Source organism: Chrysemys picta, chromosome 9, assembly GCF_011386835.1.
Source record: "Chrysemys picta bellii isolate R12L10 chromosome 9, ASM1138683v2, whole genome shotgun sequence".
Lineage (NCBI taxonomy): Eukaryota > Metazoa > Chordata > Testudines > Emydidae > Chrysemys > Chrysemys picta.
This window is the reverse complement of record NC_088799.1, coordinates 51,039,564-51,065,644: the sequence shown is the minus strand read 5'-3', so window position 1 is coordinate 51,065,644 and position 26,081 is coordinate 51,039,564. Positions and strand designations below refer to the sequence as shown.

Sequence of the window (26,081 nt, the reverse complement as noted above, 5' to 3'; positions counted from 1 at the left end):
GTGTCAGTGGCAGGTGGGGGTTCCTGGGGAGGGGGTGTCACTGCAGGGGGGTGTCAGTGCCCGGAGAAGGGGGGGGGTCAGGGCTGTCTCTATATGGGTGTCAGTGGCAGGTGGGGGTTGCTGGGGAGGGGGTGTCACTGCAGGGGGGTGTCAGTGCCCGGAGGAGGGGGGGGTCGGGGCTGTCTCTATATGGGTGTCAGTGGCAGGTGGGGGTGTCACTGCAGGGGGTGTCAGTGCCCGGAGAAGGGGGGGGTCGGGGCTGTCTCTATATGGGGGCGGGGTGTCAGTGGCAGGTGGGGGTTGCTGGGGAGGGGGTGTCACTGCAGGGGGGTGTCAGTGCCTGGAGGAGGGGGGGTCGGGGCTGTCTCTATATGGGTGTCAGTGGCAGGTGGGGGTTGCTGGGGAGGGGGTGTCACTGCAGGGGGGTGTCAGTGCCCGGAGGAGGGGGGGTCGGGGCTGTCTCTATATGGGTGTCAGTGGCAGGTGGGGGTTGCTGGGGAGGGGGTGTCACTGCAGGGGGGTGTCAGTGGCCGGAGCGGGGGGTCGGGGCTGTCTCTATATGGGGGCGGGAGCTGGGGTGTCTCCATACGCGGGGCTGGCAGTCCCGGACGCAGCAGCAGCGGGGCGGGGGCCCGGGCAGGGCGGAGCGAAGCTGAAGGTCGCGGGGAGGCGGCGCTCGACTGGCTACTGCCCGTGCTGTGCTGGCGGCGGGGAGGCGCTGAGTTGGCGGGATGGCGGCGGCGCTAGACCTGGAGAAGCTGCGGATGTCGGGGGCCGGTATGGCCCTGGCGGTGCTCACCAGCGGGGGGGACGCACAAGGTGAGCCCCCCGCCCCCTCCGCTCCCCGGGGCGCTGCGTCCCGCCCGCCCCCCAAGATTCCTCCGCTCCCCGGGGGGCTGCCCCCAATCTGCCCCCCGACCCTGGGGAGGGGGCTACACGGGCTCGCTCCCCCCTCCCCCGAGGGGGCCCGAGGTTCTCGGTTCGCACGTGCCCAAACCCGAGTCACGTGTGCTGTTGGTGAACGTGCCTCTAGTCATGGCGACCGGCCTGAGCAATAGATCCCAGAGGCGAGGTTCCGCCCTCTGAACAACCTCGCGGAGGAGGGGGCGCCTTTGCTAATCGCCCCCAGAGCGCTCGATGGTCGGGTGGGCAGCTCTGAGAGGTCCATTGCAGAGCCTGTGTGGGGTTGCCAGACATCACCAGTCGATCCCTGAACCCTTCCCGGCCCAGGTGGCATGGTAGTGCCTGGGTCCTGGAGGGCAGAGGGGGACATGCTTGGGCAGAGGGCCTGGCCAGTGGCATAGAGGTCAGGGCAATGCAGGGGAGCCAGGTGGGGATCCCCTCTCACCCTGACACCCATAGGTGCAGCACCCAGGCCTCTTGCATGCCAGGCCTTGCCTGTCGCCATGGTGCCCTGCACTTGGTCACACGGACTGTGCACCTGGAGCTGCGAGCACTCAGCACCTCTGAGAGCCAGGCCCCAACGACCCTCAGCTCTGCCATAGGGCTGTATTAGCCCCACAGCTGCCGTGAGGGGCACAAACTCAGCAGGGTGAAACGTATGAGGCACGTTGCCCCGCTGCCCCCAGCAGCTGTGCCTACTGCCTGGCTGTGGCCTGCCTGTTTGTCTAGTGGCCGCTGTGGGGTTACGCTGCCCTACTGGCTTCTCTTATATAGTTGCCAAGTGTGTGAGCCAGACCAGATGGTGGCCCCAGGAGTGACCTGCAGTGAAACTGACTAGGGATTGAAATAAAGGGAACAGTCTACAGCTGTCCCTACCAGGAGATCAGTGCATTACCACTTTATGGCATAGCTATTGAATCTGTGATTAGGGTGATGGTAATACTGGGTGTTTACACCGATAGCAGAGATTTCAGAGTAATGAAAGATCTGCTCAGTTACAGTCAGGATGTAAAGAAACGGAGTTCCTATATTGTATCTTTTTTGTTTTAAAATGTAATCTTCGGGAGCATTTGGCATCTTAAATGTCTTTTTTTTTTAAATCGGTTTACCTTTAATATGGGTAAAAAAAAAACAGGCCACTAACATGCCGTTTGCTGCCATCACATTGTCCACTCTGCTTGTGTGAGCTACACATTTCCTGTGTCTGTCTGGTGTATTTCAATTGTCAGCTCTTTGGGACAGGGACTATCTAGTATTCTGTTTGTACAGTGCCTAGCACAATGGGGCCCTGGTCTTGGTTAGTCCTTAGGCACTACTGTAATAACTGTGATTAATAATAATAAGCACTGAAACATCAAGAAATAGCAAGAGTGCATCTAAACTCTACCCCTCATAAGAGTCTATAATGATATGAGCACAGAGTGCTGTTCTTATTAAGGCATAGATTCCTTTGATTTAAAGAAACATTGCTTAACACAGCAGCAAGGGCATGGTGGAATCTGCAGCCTGCCACTGTCTGCTCTGACCTCTGCAGTCCAATGCCCACCTTCCAAAATGAAGAATGAGCTTTAGTGTCTGTATCTGCCCCCTGATGTAATAACAACAACTGCTCCACACATGCTATTTCTAATATAAGGGGAATATTAGGGTGCCAATTCCATCTTCACAATCACAGCCCGGTGAGCACTAAAGTGGTTTAAAATAAAGATCTAGAACAGATTTTATAATGGTGACAGTGTCATTTATATTTTCATTCTCACACTCCAAAGGGGCAGAACCAGCTGTGCCCAGGCATTCCAGAAATTTCACCTTGAGACAGAGAGCAGTTCTGGAAAACTTGAGCCTGAAAGGTGAAAGTTTTGGAAAACGATCAGCAACTGAAAACACGGGGTTACTATGCAAATTTTTATATTTTTCCCCTTGTTTTCAGTTGACTCCTCCCTCCATAATCTGTTTTCATTTCTTATTGAGTAATCTGTCTAAGTTAGATTGTAAAACTTTATGGCAGAGACTTTGTCTTTTCACTTTCTAAAACGGCCATCGACACCAGCAGTGCTATATAGATCATCCTAATACTCATAGTTATGTTCTTTGGGGTGAAAAAACCCAAACAATTCCTCTTTCCTTATTGTTTACATCTTTCAAATACTTGTAGTTATCATGTTCCCCCATTAGCAGTCATTTGGCAAAGTTCTGTACACTTTAGATATCCTAATCTGGCCTTAATACCTAATTTCTTGGCTTCTTTGTGCCTCAATTTCTGAATCCTACTGTTGCAGTAAAATTTATTTGCATGCAATATGAACATGTTGAGCTCTATGGGCCAGATCTTCAACCTTTGTAAATCAGAACAGATCCCTTGATTTCAGTGAAGTTACGCTGATTTACACGAGCTGAGGATCTGACTCAGCATGTTTATTGTAAAAATAATGCACCCCAAATATCACAACCCCTTTTTACATTCCTCTTCTTCCCTAATGGCAATGGTAGCGAAAGGTTGGAAAACAGAGATCTGGTGGTGCCTAAATTAACCTTGCTAAGCTTTGTTTTAGGGTGTTGGACTAATGAAACCAGAGAAGGAGGAGCCTGCCTGCCTGATAGAAAATACCCCATTTCTCCAAATATCGATTCAGGGAAGCACTTAAGCACATATTTAAAGTTAGGTCTATAAGCATGTGCTAAAATGCTTTCCTGAATCGGGGCCCTAGCGATCAGCCCAGCACTTACTGATATTCTGCCAATGCATTTTCTCTTGCAGATCCACAAGGCTGGGATTACTGTATTTTTCCTCTGTGCAGTTTCATTCTCAGCCATAGGATAAACTTGTAGACAGCTTGTTTAAATCTCATGTGGATTAGTTTGTTTTACGTGCTGCAGTCCAAGGATTAGCTAAAAAGTCAACATTAGATTCTGCTAAGTGCTGGAATTCTGGGACAAGTTTCAGAGGAGTAGCCGTGTTAGTCTGTTTCAGCACAAACAACGAGTAGTCTTGTGGCGCCTTAAAGACTAACAAATTTATTAGAGCATAATCTTTCGTGGGCTATGACCCACTTCTTCAGATGTAGAAGAGGGTCATAGCCCACGAAAGATTATGCTCTAATAAATTTGTTAGTCTTTATGGTGCCAGAAGACTCCTCGTTGGAATTCTGGGAGTGGCTCTGCCCTGAAGGAGATCTTTCTAAGACTCCTCTGGCCTGTAGACAAGTGCTTGCACAATCTGTTCTAGCAACTTCACTCCTACTTCACTGATGTTTGTCTGGCAGGGCAAAGAGCATGTTAATGATTAAAGTACAGTACATAGCTGTAGTTACTGCAAACACTAGCAGGTGAGTAACTGTATAGCCCCGGAGAAGTTAATAGATGCAGTAAAGCTACTCACGTGTGTAAGTGTTTGCGAGATCTGGCCCAGTGTAACTAAACCGGTGGTTTTCAACCTGTGGTCCATGGACCTCTGGGGATCTGCAGACCATGTCTAAGATTTCCAAAGGGGTCTGCACCTCCATTTGAAAATTTGTAGGGGTCTGCAAATGAATAAAAGGTTGAAAACCACTGCTCTAGACCTGATAACAGCTAGGCACTGGCGGGTGACAAGTTGTTATTGCTGCTCCTGATTGGTTGAGAACTGCACTTATGCTGTTTACCTTCTTTCCCCCACCCTAATCCATTAGTCTGTCTGTCTCATTCACCTAGATTGTAAACTCTTGGGGGGATGGGCTGTCACGTTTGTGTTTATGCCTAGAATGATGAGGCTCAAATCTGGTTGGCCTCAGGTACTACTGTAATGTTCATGTTCATGTGACACCACTGTATTCTCCGATAGTCTGAGCTGCTTATGTCCTAGTTTTGCTGCCAGAGTCAGTAACAGCACAAAGAGCAGCTAACTAAGGCATGAACAAACTGTTCCATTTCTAACCCTTTTTTCCATCTGCCTTTGCTCAGGGTAGCTGGCATGGCACTCTGCGTGTTGAGGAGCCCCAGGAGGGCTGCAGCTCACATTTCTCTGGATTGCAAGACAGTGATAAATCTCTGGGGTTGTTTGACCATACAGCACTGCTTCTCTTCATAAACCCCCATCTCCATTTTTCTTTCTTGTGGCATCTTTGTGGGCAAGCTTGTAACTTTGAGCAGTGCTTTTGCATGTCACCTCTAAACAAAGGTTAGAAGGATCCCCTTTGGCAGATATTTGAGAAATCCTCTTGTTCAATTTCCTGCAGCATCGGGGTTCTGCAGAATCTGAGCTGTTACTTAAAAAAAAACAATGTTTCTAGCACCAGTGTATTTTGCTATAGCTGGTAGCGTAAGCCCCCTGGCTGGTATATGCCAGGTACATTTTCAAGGCCTGCCCCTTGATAAAAGGTGATTGTATGTCTGGGCAGGGATTCACCTGGCCAGCTATGTTTTTGCTTTAAGTGACTGGCTTAATTCTTTCAACAAAGAAAAGTGATTTTAATGCATTTTAACACACACAAATATATTGGGTCAGATTAATCTCTGGCAATGTCACTGGAGTCAGCCCATTATGAATACAAATGAAAGGCTGGCTTGTTTGGCAGTGTGGTCTCCTGAGCCAAAGTTAATGCAGCCTGAATCTTCATAGGAAGCATCAGGACATGGAGGTATGTTCAAAGAACTGCTAGCCATCCTGTTCCCTATTGGCACAACTCTAACCCCAAGGGACAGACACTGAAGTTTGCTCTGTATGAAATGGCAGTGCCAAACACAGGACTGCCTGATGTGAGCAGTTGCTGTGGGATCTGAAACTGAAATTGCCCAATCAGGTGGGAAAACAGCTGAGACTTGCTACATTATCTTCCAAGGGCCTAAAATAGACTTGGGTTGAAAGGAGCACGCATAGAGAAAGGGAGGAACCAAACAGTTCTAGCGCTGTGATAAGTAACAGGAAAAGGGGATAGATATGAAGGAAGAGCGTTAAGGGGAACCTGCTCTATGCTACATAACGTTAATCAGCACTCGTGGTCAGATATGGTAACTAAGGGTATGTCTACAACAGGGGTTGGCAACCTTTCAGAAGTGGGGTGCCGAGTCTTCATTTAGTCACTCTAATTTAAGGTTTCGTGTGCCAGTAATACATTTTAACATTTTTAGAAGGTCTCTTTCTATAAATCTATAATATATAATTAAACAATTGTTGTATGTAAAGTAAATAAGGTTTTAAAAATGTTTAAGAAGCTTCATTTAAAATTAAATTAAAATGCAGAGCCCCCCGGACGGGTGGCCAGGATCCGGGAAGTGTGAGTGCCACTGAAAATCAGCTCGCATGCCGACTTCGGCACGCATGCCATAGGTTGCCTACCCCAGTCTACAATATGACATTAGGTTGATTTTATATACCGTATTTTCCGGCGTATAAGACGACTGGGCGTATAAGACGACCCCCAACTTTTCCAGTTAAAATATAGAGTTTGGGATTTACTCGCCGTATAAGACTACCCCTCTTCCAACGCACACCAAAAAAAAATTAAAAAAACATCAGATTTGATTTCAATATGGTAATTTTAATTCAAATGCTTATGACATGCAGGTACTTAGCAGGAAAACTGTCACTTATAAACATAAGGCTGTTTGTCATCAAACATGTAAACATAAAACAGTGCAAGTGGATTAAACTTTTCCTAATTCACTCTAAAGCTGAAAGGAAGGATAAGACAATAAACCCATGGGAGCTGCCATGCTGTTTGTTTTCTAAGCTGTCAACCAAACTGGAACTGATGATGATAGGAGGAAGATAACAAACAAGAGAGAGAGAGCAAGTGCCGGGCAAGTCCCTGGCGAGTTAGCAACGCCCATCATAACTGCAAGCTACGGTATTTTTACAGGTTTTGCTGGCGTGACAGTTTCCCTTTAAAAGCCTTCAAAATCCTCCTGTTTGTCATCTGATATCATAAGTACATCAACGACATCTTGTGATACATTTGTAAGGCAGTCATCGTATGGATCGAATTCCGTATCAGATGGTGTGGTCTCAGCTTCGGCTTCCTCTTCATCTTGCCACAAGTAGTCGTCCTCCATACCATCTAATGAATTTGATATGCCACACTTCTTGAAAGACTTGATTACTGTTTCTGCATCAATATCATTCCAGGCTTTTATGACAAACTTGCACAAAACATCCAGCTGTGGAGCACGCATGTTTCCTCCTTTTGTGAATGACTTTTCGCCGCTAACCATCCATTCATTCCACTGTTCTTGAATGCGATCTTTAAATGGCTTGTTTAGGCACACATCCAGTGGCTGTGCCAACGATGTCAATCCTGCAGGAATAACTGCCGCATCTGTGTTTAGTCTTGCAAGCATTTGCTTGGTGCTGGGAGTTAAATGAGCCCTGAACATATCCCACACCAGTAGACTACATTTTTGAATAAGTCCACCTGGTCGCCTGCTCCATACATTATCAAGCCATAGCTTTACCCCTTCTTCATCCATCCAGCCTTTTTCATTCACATGTACAAAACAACCAACAGGGAACTTGAATTTCGGCATTGTTTTTCTTTTAAAAATAATCATTGGTCTCAGTTTGGCGCCATCAGCTGTGCATCCTAGTACCACTGTAAAACTGGACTTCTCATGTCCTGTTGTTTTAATTAAAATTGTTTTTTCACCTTTTTGATGGACAGTTTTATTTCCAACCATATCAAAATTCATTGGAGTTTCATCCATATTTCCAATACTACTTAACGCATAGCCATGTTTAGTGCGCTGTTGTATTACGTATCGATGGAAACTATTTACTTTGCTATCGAGATCTGCAGGTAATTTTGGGGCAATTTTCATCTTTTGTTTGCCTCAGTACCATATTATGCCTTCCCATGAATCTAGTACACCAGGATACAGTGGCCTTAAATCTGTTGCTGTGATCTGGGTTAGATTTGGCCCACTGAAGTGCAAACAAATGTATTTTATTTCGTGTCACTACATAACCGTTTTGGCGATGCTCATTCACCATGTCTGCTACATCTTTTTCGAGTTCTGGCCAATGTGGAGTGCCTCTTCTTAATGCACACTTACCCCTTGGCATACTCTTTAATGCTTTTTCATTTGCTTTCCAGTCCCGAACCATCTTTTCTGTTACTCCATATTGTCTTGCAGCAGCGCAGTTATTATGTTCCATGGCAAAGTTTACAACTTTAAGTTTGAAACTGGCTTCATATTTCTTTCTTCTTGCTGGTGGAGCCATGATGGGGTTTTGACTGTTGGACATTTGTATACTGTACTGTATGTACTGGTGCTATACTGTATGAACAGGTACAGATACTGGTGCTGTACTGTATGTGGTACCCAGTATACAACAACCAGCCAATCACGGCAAGCGATGTACCTTACCGGCGATTGGCTGGTTGTTGTATACAAAGCCTGCTTGGATTGGTCAGCTCTCCCTGCCTGCCCAGCCCTCCCTGTCTCCAAGACTATCAGAGCGGTAGCGCAAACACGCCTCTTTCACCCGTCTGGCCCGCCCTTGTATCCTATTACCTCCTTCTCTGCCTCTCAGATCTCGCACATGCGCGCCTGCGCCGCTTCACTGCAGACCTCAGGAGCGAGATCTGAGAGGCAGTGAAGGAGGTACGGTAATAGGATACAAGGGCGGGCCAGACGGGTGAAAGAGGCGTGTTTTTCTGGGCACAGCGCCGCTCTCTCTCTTTTTTCCATACCCCGGGCGTCCCGGACGCCTGCAGCTTGCTCCGCCCTTCACTTACACCTTCCCGGTGAGGCGCCCCCTCACCTCGTCATCGGGCGGGGATGTGGCCGCGGCCGTTTTTGAGCTCCCCCCACCATATGCGGCGACCGCAGATTCTCCAGTCCGGCTCGGAAGTTTCAGCACCCGCCCTATAAGACGACACCCGGCGTATAAGACGACCCCCGACTTTTGAGAAGATTTTCCTGGGTTAAAAAGTAGTCTTATTCGCCAGAAAATACAGTAAGTCGATTTTTAGAAATCCATTTTTATACAGTCGATTGTGTATGTCCCCACTAAGCGCATTAAGTCGGCGGAGTGCTCCTCACTACCGTGGCTAGCATCGACTCACGGAGCAGTGCACTGTGGGAAGCTATCCCACAGTTCCCACAGTCTCCGCTGCCCATTGCAATTCTGGGTTAAGTTCCCAATGCCTGATGGTGCAAAAACATTGTCGCGGGTGGTTTTGGGTACATGTCGTCAGTCTCCTCTCCCTCCCTCCCTCCGTGAAAGCAACTGCAGACAATCATTTTGCACCTTTTTTCCTGGGTTACCTGTGCAGACGCCATAGCACGGCAAGCATGGAGCCCACTCAGCTCACTGCTGCTGTTGCGAGCATTGTAAACACCTCGCACATTATACTGCAGTATGTGCAGAACCTGGCTAAGAGACGGCAGCACGAGGACGATTGTGAGGAGGACATGGACACAGACGTTCCTGAAAGCACGGGATGTGGCAATTGGGACATCATGGTGGCAGTGGGGCTGGTTGATACAGTGGAATGCCGATTCTGGGCCCAGCAAACAAGCACAGACTGGTGGGACCACATAGTGTTGCAGGTATGGGATGATTCCCAGTGGCTGCGAAACTTTCGCATGCATAAGGCCACTTTCCTGGAACTCTGGTAGTTGCTTTCCCCCACCCTGTAGCGCAGGAATACCAAGATGAGAGCTGCCCTGACAGATGAGACGCGAGTGGTGATAGCCCTGTGGAAGCTTGCATCGTCTGACTGCTACTGATCAGTCGGGAATCAATTTGGAATGGGCAAATCTACTCTGGGGACTGCTGTGATTCAAGTAGCCAATGGAATCACTGACGTTCTGTTATCAAGGGTAGTGACTCTGGGAAATGTGCAGGTCATAGTGGATGGCTTTGCTGCAATGGGTTTCCCTGACTGTGGTGGGGTGATAGATGGAACCCATACCCTTATCTTGGCACCGGGCCACCTTGCCAACCAGTATATAAACTGCAAGGGGTACTTCTCAATGGTGCTACAAGCACTGGTGGATCACAAGGGATGTTTCACTGACATCAGTGTGGGATGGCTGGGAAAGGTGTATGACGCTTGCATCTTTAGGAACTGTTTGAGCAGCTGCAAGAAGGGACTTACTTCCCAGACCAGAAAATTAATGTTGGGGATGTTGAAATGCCAATAGTTATCCTTGGAGACCCAGCCTACCCCTTGCTCCCATGGCTCACGAAGCCATACACAGGCAGCCTGGACAGTAGTAAGGAGCAGTTCAACTATAGGCTGAGCAAGTGCAGAATGGTGGTAGAATGTGTCTTTGGACGTTTAAAAGCTCGCTGGCGCTGTTTGCTGACTAGGTTAGACCTCAGCGCAACCAATATTCCCATTGTTATTACTGCTTGCTGTGTGCTCCATAATATCTGTGAGAGTAAGGGGGGGACGTTTATGGCGGGGTGGGAGGTTGAGGCAAATTGCCTGACTGCCAATTTTGAACAGCCAGACACCAGGGCGATTAGAAGAGCACAGGTAGGTGCGCTGCACATCAGAGAGGCTTTGAAAAACAGTTTAATGACTGGCCAGGCTACGGTGTGACAGTTGTGTGTGTTTCTCCTTGATGCAAACCGGCCCCCTTTGTTGATTTTAATTCCCTGTAAGCCAATCACCCTCCCCCCTTCGATCACAGCTTGCAAAGGAAATAAAGTCACTATATGTTTTGAAACCATGCATTCATTCTTTATTAATTTAAAAAAAAAAAGGGAGATAACTGATAAGGTAGCCTGGGTGGGGTGGGGGGAGGAGGGAGAAGGAAGGACAAGGCCACATTGCTTATTGTAGCCACACTACAAATCAAAACTGTTTGAATGACAGCCTTCTGTTGCTTGGGCCATCCTCTGGAGTGGAGTGGCTGGGTGCCCGGAACCTCCCTCCCTGTGTTCTTGGGCGTCTAGGTGAGGAGGGTATGGAACTTGGGGAGGAAGGCAGGCGGTTGTACATTGTATGCAGCGTATGCAGTGCTCTTGTTGGCTTTCCTGCTCCACCAGACACCTGAGCATGTCCGTTTGCTCCCTCATTAGCCTCAGCATTGCATCCTGCCTCTTCTCATCACGCTCACTTAATGCCTTCCTGGACTCTGCCACTGAATGCCTCCATGCATTCAGCTGTGCCTATCAGTGCGGGAGGACTGCATGAGCTCGGAAAACATGTAATCACGAGTGGGTTTTTTTCACCTTCTAATCTGCGATAACCTCAGGGACGGAGAATGATAGGGGGAGCATAGAAACATTTGCACCTGCGGAAAATGGAGAGTAAAATTTAAAATGATACATTTCTGAGAACAAAAGGGAGACTCTTTCACAGTGAATCAAGCAATTCACAGCAGACAGCACATGTGCTTTAGGTACAAGGTTGCATTTTGCCTTTTATAGTGAGCGCCTGCCGGTATGGTGACACATCACACACAGCTGGGCAACAGAATTCTGTTTCCAGGCAGCCATGGTAAAGCCAAAGAGTATGCGGGTTTGGCTTCTAACACCTTCATAACGTGTGGGAATGTTTCAGAACCGCAGCACCCTCCTTTCTCCAATAGCAAGCAATGCCGGTTGGGTTTGCCATTTAAAAGGAGGGGCTGCGGTTTTCGGTGGATGTGCAGCACACCCCTCCCCCCACCCCTCCGCATGGCTATTTGGGATGATCCCTTCACCCCCTCCCCCCACCACGTGGCTATTCTCAGGGATGATCCCTTTTAGCCAAGCGCAAACAGCCCAGCATGAATGGGGTCCTTTTACTGTTCCCTTACAAAAATTCCCCTATTTCAACTGGATGACCATGAATGATATCACTCTCCTGAGGCTGACACAGAAAGATATAGACCAAATGTTCCTTGAATGCGACCAAAACCCAGGACCATTCGCTGCCATGCTTTGTGCTGCAATGATTCCAGACTGCTTGCTACTGGCTTGGCGTGGTAAAGTGTCCTACTGTGGAGGATGAAATAAGGCAGCCCTCCCCAGAAACCTTCTGCAAAAGCTTTCAGAGTACCTCCAGGAGAGCGTCATGGAGATGTCCCTGGAGGATTCCCGCTCCATCCCCAGACACGTTAACAAACTTTTCCGTAGCTGTACTGGCCATGAATGCATCCCAAGTCTTCAGGGCAAATCAAACATTAAACACTATTGCTTTTAAACCCTGTAGTGTAGTTAAAAATGTGCACTCACCAGAGGGGCCTTTTCCACCTTCAGGATCTGGGATCCCACCTTGGGAGGGTATTCGCTCCAGGCAGTCCTGGCTGCCGGGGAGAACGAATTCACTGCTTGCTGCCTGCTGCGCATTCTCCTCCTCCTCCTTCTCCTCTTCCTCATCCACAAAATCCTCCTCTGAGTTGCGTGAGACTCCCCCCTTGCAGGTGTCCACGGACAAGTGGTGGGGTAGTGGTAGGGTCCCCCCCTACAATGCCATGCAGCTGATCATAGAAGCGGCAGGTATGGGGCTTTGACCCGGAGTGACCGTTTGCCTCCTTTGTCTTTTGGTAGGCTTGCCTGAGCTCCTTGACTTTCACGCGGCACTGCTATGTGTCCCTGTTGTAGCCTCTGTCCATCATGCCCTGTGCGATTTTGGCATATATATTAGCATTTCTTCTTTTTGATCGGAGTTCTGCCTGCACAGATGCTTCTCCCCATACAGCAATCAGATCCATTGTCTCCCTTTTGCTCCATGCTGGAGCTCGTTTGCGATTCTGGGGGGACTGCATGGTCACCTGTGTTGCTGAGTTTGCCACGCTGACCAAACAGGAAATGAAATTCAAAAGTTCCCGGGGCTTTTCCTGTGTACCTGGCCAGTGCATCGGAGTTGAAAGTGTTGTCCAGAGCAGTCACATTGGAGCACTCTGGGATAGCTCCCGGAGGCCAATAACGTCGATTTGCGTCTGCACTACCCCAAATTCGATCCAGCAAAGTCGATTTTAGCGCTACTCCCCTCGCCAGGGAGGAGTACAGAAGTCGATTTTAAGAGCCCTTTAGGTCGACGGAACGGGATTGCTTGTGTAGACACATTCATTATAAAATCGACCTAAAGCGGCTAAATTCGACCTAACCCTGTAGTGTAGACCAGTGCCTAGTGGGGAAACAGCCATGGAGAGGAGTATCTCACAGTCAGTTAACAGCCTTTCATCTCCAAGCAGTTGGAGTCAATCTGATTTAGGTCAAAAGTCAAATGATTCTGGAGGGCTCATCCTAGTCCATTGTGATATTCATTCACAAGCACCACTCACTTTGATGCTCTCTAATCAGGAGTTGTCTGAGCCTGGAATAAATAGTAAGGCGGTACAGATCCTTGGATTTACTAGACCACTAGTGAAGTACCTGCCTGTGTAACGCCGACTGACCCCGGTCATCAGCGGGCCAGATCGAACCAGCGACCTCTGGAGCTTAGTGCATGAGCCGCTACAAAAGGAGCTAAAAGCAAACTGGCTCTTAGCTAAGGCTGTAGAGCAGACTCATTTAACTCTCTCTCTAAGTGGTCTCGGTGCCACTAGATGGGACAGAACACCACACCCTGGAGGTGTGTGGGTTACACCTGCACTGTATCTGGCTCTAGGCAGGGGGGATTGATTTAAATCAAAGCGATTTAAATCACCGAGTGGGAAGCCTATATTTAAATCTATTTTAATCAGCCTTTTCATTTGTACTTCAGTTATTTCTAAAGAAAGGTGCACACTCATTGGTTGATATAACCATTAAAATACGTTGATTTACAACTAAATAGAGCCTTGACGCTATATTTGGTACATCTTTTTGCTATCTAGGAGGGTACACTATAACTATGTACATTTATTTAAGCAACTATATAGCTTAATATTTTCAGATTCTTATAAACTGTACATTTTTAGTATGTCAGAAAATGGTGAATGAGATATTGCTTATTTACTAACTGAGGCTTGCCACTCAGTGATTTAAATCGCTTTGATTTAAATCAATCCCCCCTGTCTAGAACCAGATACAGTGCAGGCAGGTATTTCACTAGTGGTCTAGTAAATCCAAGGATCTGTAACCGCCTTACAGGCTCAGACAACTCCTGATTAGAGACAGCCAAAGTGAGTGGTGCTTGTGAACGAATTTCACAATGGACTAGGATGAACCCTCCAGAATCATTTGACTTTTGGCCTAAATCAGATTGACTCCAACTGCTTGGAGATGAAAGGCTGTTAACTGACTGTGAGATACTTATACTAGATAATTAACTTTTTGTGCATGATTTGCCTCAAGCTGCATTAGGATGGGTAACTGGAATTTAATTAAACACACACAACAGCATGTGAAGTTTATTTGTATTAAAACAACCTTACATGTTTTGGATACCTATCAAAACATGTTTCACATTTACAGTTAAATGATTTCTTAAACAGAGGAATTAACTGTATTTTTGTTATTTAAATCGGATTTATTTTGTTTAAATTATAATATATTTTCCTAAATAACAGTTTTAAAAAGAAAAGCTTATAACAAATAAAAAAATCCAACTTAATTTAAAAAAATCAGATTTTTTTTTAATTTTTAAAAAACTCCGATTTTTATCCACCCTCCTTCTAGACCAGCACTTTCACAGGTGGTCACTTTAATTTTGGTTGTAACAAATGGGTTTGATTGTTTCTGTCTGGTGCACTCCCCATTCTCACATCTTTTCAGATAGGGGAAGGAATTGCAAAGCTTTAGGCGAGAAGCTTTATGGTGAAATTTGCTATGGTTATCAATCTAATAGCAGTAGCTGAAAGAAACTAAAAAACAAAAACAACAAAACACAAGCAAACACCCCTCCCCCCCCCCCCCCCCCCCCCCCGCAAAAACCCTTATTCTTAAAATTACTTTCTCATTTCCTTGGTCCTGCTCTCATGTCTCTCTCTCCTTCCTCACCTTAACTTTCACATGTTCCTTCCTCATCCCCTCTTGTTTATTCTTCTCTCTCTCTCTCTCTCTCTCTCTCTCATTTCTACATTCCTTCCCCGCCTCTTCATTTCAGCCTCTTCTCTTTTTCCCCCAGAAGCCATCTGGGGTTCCCCATTTAACCCTGCCGGGCAGGCAAAAGGTTTAGCCGCATGCTGGAGAATACAAGAGCTAACACCCGCTGTCAAAGACAAAGAATATTGTGAGGGCAAGGTTTAGGTTGAAGCTAGCCACTGGGAAGGCCTGGTAATCTATATAATCACAGTGCAAGAGGAATCTGGGGGGACTGAGGTACTGTGAGCCTATTTATTCTATTGGGTCTGGTTTAGCTGTAGATGAGGAAGTGGTTATTTATAATGTTACTTTCTTGTACATGAAAACTACTTACCTATATTAAGTGTAGCTAGCTTTCCTACTCCTGGTCTATGTATCTGTTGTTGAATTGCCTTAGTCCATCGTTTTGATGGTGAGAAATAGTAATAAACCTATACTCTTACTCCCCCAACTTTGTGATTGCTATCGAGATTATAAATTGGGAAGTTTTGATCTAATAGCAACCTGAACCATATTGAAACTCAGGACTATAAGGACCGGTCCCTGTTTTGTGGCCCCTATACCCAGGTGCTCAGTATTGACTGTGGTTTATTTTGTACTCCCTTTCCAGGTATGAATGCCGCCGTCCGTGCCGTGACTCGCATGGGAATATACGTTGGAGCAAAAGTTTTCCTGATCTATGAGGTTCGATTCAATATTTTTTTCTGTCATTCTCAAGGGGTAGAGATTGTATAGCTTTGTCCTGTAAATGGCTAAGTGCCACCTATGGAACTTGGAGGGGAAATAAACTGGGGCTTGGTTATGCTGTGATAGTGCAGCATCCTTTCACCTTTAGTGACCTCTACTCAGAGCCTGCCTGTGACAGGGAAGGATGATCGCACCCCTGCTTTGCAAATGATTACACGGAGGCGAAAGAGGAGCAGGGACTTGCCCTAGGTGGAACCCAGGAGTCGTGACTCCTAGTCTCCAGTGTGTTAACATCAAGTTGGCGTGACTGGTGGCTTCTTCCCGGGGGAAACCCCAAACTGGGATAGACGGGTTAGCTATAGCTCGTGACAGATTCAACTGGCAGAGCTGTTGGGCAGGAGGAGCTCTTTCTCTTAGCTCCTTGGTATCGTGATCCCTACAATCATGGACATTTCTTTTCAAGGGTCCCTTCTTCCCTCCCCCCTTCACTCCCACGGTCTTGCTCAGCTTCATTTGTGGTGACTTCAGTTTAAGGCAGAGAGTTGCCAGGTTCTTGGCACAGTTGCTGCTGGGTTTGCAGCTGGGTTGTGCGGCCGCATCCAGTTGGGATTGACAGAGATGGATTAAGCTTTTGTGGGGCCATGGGCCAGAGCAAGTGGGGGGCCCCTCCCCCACGCTCCTGCCAGGGAAAGGGGGTTGGTCATGGGGGCATGCCATCCCGCCCCTCTCGCCTGGTGCGCCAGCAGGGTGGGTGGGGTGGGGGCTTCCCCTGCTCCCCAGCAGGAGTGCTGGGGCAGCAGGCGGAGTGGGGCAAGCCCCTGTGCTCTGACCCCGCTCCCCGGAAGGAGCTCTGGGTGGGTGGGCGGAGAGGGTCGGGGCCCCTGGGGATGGGCCCCATTGGCCCAGTGGCTAATGTGCCACTGGGGACGGAGGGTTTTCTCGCTGTGCCGTTACAAATGGAAGGTGCAGTTCTAGCTCACTTTGCCAACAAGGGCTGGCCCCAGGCTTGCAGTGGAAACCATACACTAAATAAATACACGTGCAGCCAACATCTAACCACATTGGTGACCCTAACGTGGGTGGTTTAATTAAGGTCTGCTATCTCCACTGTCTGCCAAAGCTGAAACTGCACACTAAATAAACACACATGCAGCCAACATCTAACCACGCTTCGTTGTTATGATCCCTGCTCTTTCTCCTTGGACTCCTCCAGCCCCGAACAAAGTCAAATCTGGGCTGTTGAGCTTGTCCACTAGCAAATGAGTGTAAAAGTGGATGAAACACAGCAGCTGGCTATTTTGGGGAGGGAGCAATTTAGAACCCCCCTTTGCCTTCGTTCAGCCCTCTCCCGTCCCAGTCGCCCCTCCTCTCCCCACAAGGAGCTGGATTACAAATGCCAGCTGCTTGGAGAGCTAGTGAAATTTTAACGGCCATTCACCCCTGCAGCTGTTGCCCGGTAACAGTCAATGGGAGGGTGTGGGGTGTGATCCCCGCTTGAACTCTCGGGACGTCCGGAGCTTTGTTCTGTTCCTTCTGTGCGAGTGTGCTGCTGGGGATTGCTGCATGCTGCTTCCAGCCACCCCAGCAGCCAAAGTGTCTCATAGCAGCCTTTAGCTTGGGTGGATTCTGTGCAGCAAAATGTTAGTGCTCCTGGTCTCCTCCTGGTGCTCATGAGAGTCACTTCCCACCGCAGGGCCATGGAAACCAGGCCCTCTTCTGGTGTGAAGTGGCACAGTGTCATTTACTCCATTGGCTTTACACAGGCTGAGGATCTGGCCCTTAGTTTTTTATTTTAAATGTTTGAACTAAGCTAACTTCTCCCCTTCCCCCACACTAGGATGGCCAGGTGCCTGGTTTTCGACCAGAAAGTCTGGTCGAAAAGGGAACCTGACAGTGTCCAGTCACTGCGGGCGGGGGGAGGCAGGAAGGCACCAGGTCATCACCGCACCAGCCCCTACTCAGCTGGGACCGCCTCCTACATTCATCGGGCAGCTGCAGCTCCCAGCCCCCCAGTCCTGGCTTGACAGGCGAGACCCTCCCATGCTGAGCAGAGTTTGGGGAGAGGCAAAGAGCAGCAAGCAATGGGGGAGGGGGGAGAGAGACGGGAAGAGGAGCAAATGGGGGGTGGTGCCTCAGGGAAGAGGTGGGGTGGGGCAGGGGAGGGGAGGTTCCAGCACTCCTGCTGCAGTGTCCGGTTTTTAAATATTACAAAGTTGGCAACCCTACCCCACACGCACAGTGAGATGTGAGGGCTTCCGTGCCCCATTCGCTCCTGAGGGAGAAAGGCAGGGACGGGGAGGTGGAGCAGGAGAGGGGAAGCCAGCTGTGTCCCTCCTGGTCTGTTTCAGCCCTTAGTGGGCACAGGGAGATGCTCTGTGGCTGAGGGAGGAATTTCTGACTGCCAGTACCTGATGCCAGGCCCTGAACCCAAACTGTCAGTCACCTGGGGTAGCATTACCTTCCTGCTGCCTTGGACATGCCTAGCAGGCTCTGCACTAACCCCAGTCTGCACTCGCCATTGCGGGGGCTCACACAAGGTTACCTGCGGTCCTGCCAAGGAGCTGTTTTACAGCCTCACCCTCTCGTGAGGTGTCTGTCTCACTGATCCCTCACCCAGGCCCAGAGAGACGCGTAGCCAAAATGGACCAGTGAATCGGATCCGCCGCACAGAAGCTGCTGGGTGTTGGCTCCTGCTTCAGCGAGGCGGTCATTTCACGTCTGCATCTTTGCTTCTCTGTTTGCAGGGTTACGAGGGGCTGGTGGAAGGAGGAGAGAACATTAAGCAAGCAAACTGGCTGAGCGTCTCGAACATCATTCAGTTGGTAAGCAATTTTGCCGTTGCCCTCTGTGAGTATAAAGGCCTCTCAGTCCTTCCCTTTTAACTTGTGCAGCTCACATGCATCTCTGACGCATCTGCCCAGTGTTGTGATTTCCTCTGGTCTGCGGGGGTCAGAGCTGGAGAGGGTTTTCTGAAATGATTTAGTAATAACATATAAAATCCTAGTCTTTGCTCCCCATGGTCCCGTCTACACTGGGCTCACACTGAGGTTGCAGAGCTCGGTTTTGTAGCTCAGTTTGGCTGATCATGCTGGGCAAAGCTAAACCATGTTCTAGTCCAGTTCAATGGAGTCTAGATGCTGGATCCATCCAGCACATGTTGAACACCAGGACGAACTCTTTAGCCTGGGGATAGAGGCTGTTCTTCCTGTCCTAATGATTGCAACTGCAGGCCCAGGGCACGCTGGGAGTAGGGGGTGATTGATTTACAGCGCTGTGTGTGCTCCGTTCTCTGCTAGCAGGAGACAGTGGGGAGAAAGCGTTTTTGGGAGAAAGCGTTTTTGGAAAGAGGCTGTTCCCCTGGAGGGGAAGTCAGTGTAAGCCATCCGGCAGCATAGCAAGGCCAGAGAAACACTGTTAGCTGAGCCCTTTTCCTCAAGAGAGCAGGAAGGGGGCCATCTCAGAGGTGACACTTCATTAAACTTGCTAAATGGCTGTGTGTGAGTTCCATCCATGTCTGTGCATGCCCCTTTCCCAAGCCCCCTGAGGCAGGGAGCGGGTCTCCTTTCTCCGTCCCTCTTGGTAACAGTGATTCGCGTCCTACTGAAACACGCCTTTGGGTTGATTTGACTCCATTGTATGATTTAGACATCTCTTTCCCCCTCACGAGTCGTCTCTCCTGCCTTCCCGCTCAGTCTGTGCTTCTCACATCAAGGTCCTGGAGCAGCTTTGGTCTTGACTGCACAGCCAGACTAATCGAGGACTGGTGCACCAAGTTGCGGTCGTTCGGTGTGATAACACAGTTTTGGTGTCAGCTGCGTAGACAGCCCCAAACTGTGTTAAAAACATGCTTGGCTCTTTAAGGGCCCATTGACCCTACACTGTAAAGACAGCTGTGTCAGCAATACCACTGTCCCTGCCACAGTTTGCTCTGTAGCGTAGATGGGACCTAACCGTGTATATAACTGTGTCCCTGAACTGGGCTGCAGGCTTGGACAGACCTGGGCCGTAGTGAGATTCTGATTCATGGTGAACACGAGGTTAGGGTCCATCTACATTGCAAAGTGGAAACTCTGCTGGGGAAACCCTGCCCCTCACAGTGTACTTGTAGTGTAGATGCGACCCCAGCTTAAAGGGGACCAGCTGATAGGAAATGAATTGGGTTTAGGCACTCTGGTCCGTGTCCCTGTCTTGGTTCTTTCTGACGTGTAAAAGATGTGGTTTTGAATTGTGTGTTTGCTTGTGGTTTTACCTTGAAGTATCTGGGCTGATGCATCTGAGCTTACCCTGGTTTGCTGGAGGTCTCCTTGGAGGTCTCACATGAGGACTGAGGCTTTCTGAGTCCTTCAGTGAACAAGGGGTTGTTGAATCTTTAATAAAGGCACCTAAAGCCATCTTGTCTCCCACAGGTTTCTGAGGCATTTGAGTTCAATAGGCTTTAACAAACCAAAGGGCCAGATCCTTAGCTGGCACAAATCAGCATGGCTCTCTTGAAATCACACAGACAGTCTCCCCTGCAGTCAGTGGGGAGCGCTGATTTACACCAGCTAGGGATCCAGCCGAAGGAGATTTAAACAGGTGCCGCTGGCATGGTGTCACAGCCCTGCTAGAAACACTGGAGAGAGGGACTGGAATGTTTAACGTCAAAAACAAGCAAGTAGCCAGTCCCCCCCCCAGATACGCTTCCAAAACCAAACAGCTTGATGTACCTTCCCAGTGGTTTCTCTCCTTCGAGCCCTTCTTGCTTCTCCTTGCTAGGTCCCCTTCTAGGCCCCGCCTACTCCACAAAACCAGCTACATTTAAACACAGCTGTGCAGCGTGGAAACACACAACCAATCAGGGCCACAAAAATACTTCCCAACGGCATGTCAGTGTGGTTCTTTGCATAGCACAATGGCCTGGGCTAAAGCGTGGTTCAGCCCCACATGCCCCCTGCGAATAACCTGGTTCTGCCATGACCTGGTGTAACAGACTTTTGGGGAGTGGGGGTCCTGGAGCAGGGACTTTGACTCTTACAGAAATACCATCTTGGCCTGTGTTTAAGGGGCAAGGGCTTCAGTGGGGTGGGGGAGGGCTCTGCCTTGGAAACACTGGCTTTGTCTGCCCCAGTGTGGGTCGCTGATCCAGATGAGGTGCTAGCCCCATTGGTTCCCAGCTGGGATCTACCAGGCGCCCAAGAAAGCTGTAACTGCTGTGTAGCCAGGACCGAAACCAGCCAGCTATGCTGGCCACTTGGAAGCATCCCTCAGTTCCTTGAGCCTTTCATTCCATTCTCTTGTGTTTTCTCCCCTCTCCCTCTAGCATCTTCCCTGATTTGAGCAGTGTGTCTCCCTGCTCACAGGTAATGCTCCGGTGCTGCATGCCCTCCCCACTCCCGTCTGTGTGCTGCTGTTCCACAGCCGCTGGCACTCAGCATGCCACGCCTTGCTTCGCTTGGCAGTGCCACTCGCTCATCCATGGGGAGTGACCTCAGAAGCCTGGCTTCGGAGGAGAGGGGCAGGGATGTCACATTGGTGTCCCTGCCACGTCTGCCTGAGGGACCTGGCAAGTCCCCCCGCGTTTACGCCAGGCCTTTCCAAAGCAGTAAAGCCAACCGTGGTAGCGAACTCCTGAAATCCGTGGCATTTTGTCTCTCTGCCTCCCTTGTCTTCCCTCCTTCGCTTTCCTTCTCCGAACCCTTCTCTGTTTTGCACATGCCAGTGTTTTTACTGCCATGGGTGTAAGGTGCGCTGCTGACCCGGGAGCTGCTGTCTATGCGGTTGTGAGTGTGTGGTGATGGGGAAAACAGGCCAGCTCCTAACTCTCCCCCACGCTCAGGATTGGGAGTATGTAGCAAGGCAGCAGAGTCCATGGGGATAAAAGCAGCAATTAGGCCTCACAGTGCTAGTTAAGGTACATCAGCTAAACTGTAGCAAACCCCAGGCGCAAATGCAAGCCAGAGACAGGCAGGCTCCTTGCTGGGACATGCCCCTAAATGAACCAGAAGCAATTTGCATGCTGGGCTGTGACCCAGAACAAAACAGGGCAATCTCTCGCGGGGATGGGCCAAGTGCCAGGCCACCAAGTGCCCAAGGGAGCGTTTGTTCTTGCCAGCACCTTTTGGAGAGTCTGCTTCCAAAAGGAGAGCCGTCTGGCAGTGAGACAGGCCATTAGTGGTGCAAAGAGGTTGGGGGCACATTAGCTCCCTTGGGGCAGGAGGGTCGCGACCACTTCTTTGGGCTTGATTTGCAATCGGAGCCGGAGGAAGTGCCTGAGACAAATACAAAGGCTGCAAAGAGTTATGAAAGCTGTGGGTCTGACGCCTTGGTGATGAGCTTGTGGGAGGCCTGCCCCCGCTGGCTCAGTCCGACTCCCAGGAGAACAGCCGTCCTCACTCCTTATTGTTCCGTTGGAAGGCGAAGAGTCGAGATCCCAGCAAATGGACGCGAGGGGCACGGTCAGGGAGGCGGTGGGTGGTGTGTTTTAAGTGGAACCGTTACGTTGCTGGTTAACTCTGCCCCAGCTGTTTTCTACCTTGGGACCAAAGGAGACTGGGAAGATTTGAAACGGAAACGTCGGGTGGCTCCTGCCCGAACTACGCTGCTGCGGTGCGGGAGGGGTGGCAGCTTGCCGTCACAGCACAGGCTGGCTCAAGGCAGGTGATTCTGGGGAAGGACAGGTGGAAATGCAGAGCAGCATCTTCCCCTGGCTAGTGCCTGCTGCAGTGGGCAGCAGAGGGGACAGCTGGCCAGAGCCTGCCACCAGCTGGGAGACCGCATCCCCTCCAGCCAGTGCAACATCAGCAGTCACAGGTGTTGGACCCCTCTAGAGCTCTAGGTATGGTTGAATCTTGGCCTGCTGGGGCATGGGCCGGAATAAGGTTCCTGCACCCTCTTTCCTCCCCTCTACCCACAGGTAACCTGCTCACCCTTCCCCATCCTTTAGCTATAGGGGCAGGACGCTTCCCATGACTGATTCCCAGGTGGATTTGCCCCAAGAGCTTGTGCTCCTGAGGGTCAGTCCCACCCAGTTGGCCCTTTGCATCCACCAGCTGTTCTGGCTGTTTGTTTCCTCTCTCACCTTGTTCTGCTGTTTGTAGGGCGGCACGATCATTGGCAGCGCCCGCTGCAAAGCCTTCACCACGCGAGAGGGGCGCCTCCTGGCTGCCCACAACCTGGTGCAGCACGGCATCACCAACCTGTGCGTCATTGGCGGGGACGGCAGCCTGACGGGGGCCAACATCTTCCGGACAGAATGGGGCAGCCTGCTGGAGGAGCTGGTCAAAGACGGTACGTGCCAGCACAGGCCCCAGTTTGAACTGCAGCGTAATACAAGCACTGTGCTAATCCCCAGGGCCAAAGCCAAAGGGGGGGGGAGTAGCTTGAGCATGAGACATCATCAGATTTATAGATTTTAAGGCCAGAAGGGACCATCAGATCAGTTAATCTGACCTCCTGTACATCACAGGTCATTACATTTACTCAGTGCGTTGAGCCCAATAACTTGTATTTGGCTAAAGCGTCTCCCAGGTAGGCCTCCAGTCCGGATGTGAGGACATCAAGAGATGTCCCTTGGCCCTCTGTTCCAATGGCGAATTGCCCTCACTGTTAAACTTGCCTGGCATCAGCTCGAACTGTGGGTTCTTGTTCTGCCTTTCTCTGCGCAAAGGCACATGTGGGCTTAGGTGCGAAGTCTAAATCATGAACGTGAGCCTGAAGTCTTGAAATTATATCAAAAAGGAGTTAGTCAGGATGCAGCTCTCTGTTTGATCCAGGAAGAAAGCGGGTGTGATCGTGAAGTTGGTTTGATGGCTTTGAAGGCCTAACAGAGGAGATCACCATGAAATTAACCACAATTTCTAGGCTGGTCTTTTTTTTTATATGACTCTCCTTACTGCAACTTGTCAAATCTGCTTTTCTGGTGGAGCAATTGGGAGCTGCATGGCTGCTTCCTGCTGTCTGCAGCAAACGGCTTGGAAGACTCAGGACAATGGCCTTTTCCAGTCACACTGTTCAAGCAGAACAGGGATACCTAGATTTAACATGTATTGTCAAAGTAACGGCTTGCTTTGCATGCCCATAAGCAGGGCCCATTCTGCCCCGCAGCCGGAGCAGTGTCTTGCTCTGCAGGGAAAGTCAGGAGTTGATTGCTGCAGCCTCTCTGTGTTTAACCCCAGGTAAGATCACCAAGGAGGTGGCTAAGAAATACTGTCACTTGAACATCGTCGGCCTGGTGGGCTCCATCGACAATGATTTCTGTGGCACCGACATGACGATCGGCACGGACTCTGCGCTGCACCGCATCATGGAGGTGATCGACGCGATCACCACCACAGCCCAGAGGTGAGCGGGGAGTCCCTCGCGGCTGCCCTCCTCTCTCTGCCGGCTCCTTCTCACAGAACGTACAGGAGGGTGTACCAGCTCGGCAGGGCCAGAGCTCCGTACTGAACAGTAACACAGCGCTGCACAGCCCTTGCCTCTGACCCAGATTCTTGGGGGATGCGATGGGAGGGGCCTTTTGATGACTGAACCTGACTCTGGCCAAGGAGCCTTGCTGTAGAGAGACACTACTCTCCAAATTCTGATCCTCGTTCTCTCTTTGCAGCCACCAGCGGACCTTTGTGCTGGAGGTGATGGGCAGACACTGTGGGTAAGGAGAGGCCCCCACTCTTCGGAGGTGGGAGGGCGAGGGTGGCTGTCTGGGAGAGAGGGAGAAGCGGGGGTGTGTGGTGGGGATGGGTGCTGGCAGTGTCGGGAGGGGAAGAGAGTGGGTTTTGGATAGGAGGGGAGGAAGCGGTGCTGAGGGCAATGGAAGGTCTGGGCTGTGTGGAATGCACTACACAAGAGCCAAGAGAAGTCCCTAATCAGCAATGCGCCCTGGGGCAAATGGGAACCATGCAGTGGTTTGCTCTGGTGGAAAGGAGACTGCTGCCAGCCTCTGTGGTTACTAGCAACATAACCGTAGTGTGTGCAGGCCCAAGGCATATTGCAAGCTAACCATGCCACTAACTCTGTCAGGTGCTGTCATGTGGACAGGATTTCTCATGCTTACTCCCAAGCCATGAGAGGCCTGAACTTGTTTCGATCCCAAGCCACACGGTTCTTACCTCCCTAGTCTGCTTCCCTAGGTACCTGGCGCTGGTGTCTGCCTTGGCCTCGGGTGCTGACTGGCTTTTCATCCCAGAGGCCCCTCCTGAGGATGGCTGGGAGGATTTCATGTGCGAGAGGCTTGGGGAGGTGAGTGCTGTTTGGGACGCGGCAATCATCTTCTGTCAGCTGGGGAAGTGAGCTCGGTTTGGTGGGGAATCCAGAGAGAAATGCCACTCCAAGCTTCTACTCTTCTTCCTTGGTCTCTCCTTTTTATCTGCCCTTCTCTTAGTCCTGCCACTTGGGCAAAAAGGATCTTAATGAAGTGACACCCCCATTTCAAAGCAGGAGTCTATTCTTAGCATCAGCAGTCCAATGTTCTCAGCCAAACACCTGGTAAATTTCAATTCAAAACCACTGTGGGACCAGAAGGCTGCTCAGGTGCTTGGAAAGAATGCTCATGGAGCGTGTGGGCAAGGCTGACTCAAATGCTTAATATTTTGTCTTCACTGGTCCTTTACCAAGCCGTGATCTCTGGTCCTTTGTTCTGTTAACTGTATAATGGGCACCCCTCAATAGGGTGCACACCTATATTAGGGCCCCAATCCTGCACTCTGCTCCATGCCAGCAGATCTGCCTGCCCACATGGACCCCACCGAGTCGCACACAACGATGTACATGTACACGGTTGTGTACAACCCTTGTCTTTTCCACTAGAGTTTCCACTACGGGCTCATTTCCTTGAAAACCAGCTTCTGTAATTGTTTTGGGTTAGACAGCGTGATGGTAACAGTGTCTTCAGACAAAGCCAATTGATGGGGCGAGTCCCCCCGCCTTCCTCTTTAGGGTTTCCACAAGTGGGCATGCTCTGGGCCTGGCCTAGTTCTTGTGCCCTCCTCTCTCATATTAGGAACAGCTTGGGCCAGATCCCCAGCTGCTGTGAATCGGAACGGCTCCGCTGCAATCACTAGGCGACACCGATTCCCCCGAGCTGAGGAGCTGACCCCTCTTGAAGGCTGAACTGGGCATTTCTAGCGGAGCCGGTGCATGAAGGGGAGTGTGTGCGCCAACAGGAGTTCAAGAGGGTTGAGCCGTCTCTTTAATTAAACAAAATATGCTGCTGAATACAAATCCAGCTGAAACGTGCCCAGGGGAGGCCCAGAGAAACTGGCAGGCAGGGCCCTATTGAAGTTAATGGAGCTCCGTGGGGAGGAGGGGGCTGCTTTCTAGAGTTCTGCAGACCGGGCAGTGCCATGCTGTGTCCCTGGGGTGCGGTGGCACGTTGCTGGGTAACGGGATTCTGGCCTTGAGCTGCAGTGGCTGGAGAAGATTTTGAGAGATCTCCCTGACTTGAGTGAGGGATGTCACTGCGTTTTAGCAAAGGGCACAGAAACATACAGCCACGGTGCATCCTCTCCATCAGTTTACCAAGGAATCTGCAGTTCCCTGCTCCAGGCAAGGGAGCAAATGATCAGTGCTGAGCACCAGTGAGCTCCCTGAA

At 50.0% G+C, this 26,081-nt stretch overlaps 1 protein-coding gene across 4 annotated transcripts in view; it reads left to right on the top strand.

Moving 5' to 3' along the window:
* Positions 1-567: 567 nt before the first annotated feature.
* PFKL (phosphofructokinase, liver type) overlaps positions 568-26,081 on the top strand; it is a 44,118-nt gene continuing 18,604 nt past the window's right edge. Inside the window, exons 1-8 of one of the 4 annotated variants that reach the window (XM_065556209.1) lie at positions 627-819; positions 15,441-15,514; positions 18,262-18,339; positions 20,817-20,856; positions 22,594-22,783; positions 23,671-23,836; positions 24,099-24,143; positions 24,622-24,730. In XM_065556209.1, coding sequence (XP_065412281.1) covers positions 23,763-23,836; positions 24,099-24,143; positions 24,622-24,730 — 228 coding nt within the window. In that variant the 5' untranslated portion in view covers positions 627-819; positions 15,441-15,514; positions 18,262-18,339; ... (1 more) ...; positions 22,594-22,783; positions 23,671-23,762. Of the gene's footprint in view, positions 820-15,440; positions 15,515-18,261; positions 18,340-20,816; positions 20,857-22,593; positions 22,784-23,670; positions 23,837-24,098; positions 24,144-24,621; positions 24,731-26,081 lie in introns of all 4 variants that reach the window. The other 3 variants (XM_065556210.1, XM_005303665.5, XM_005303666.5) reach the window with 3 other exon arrangements.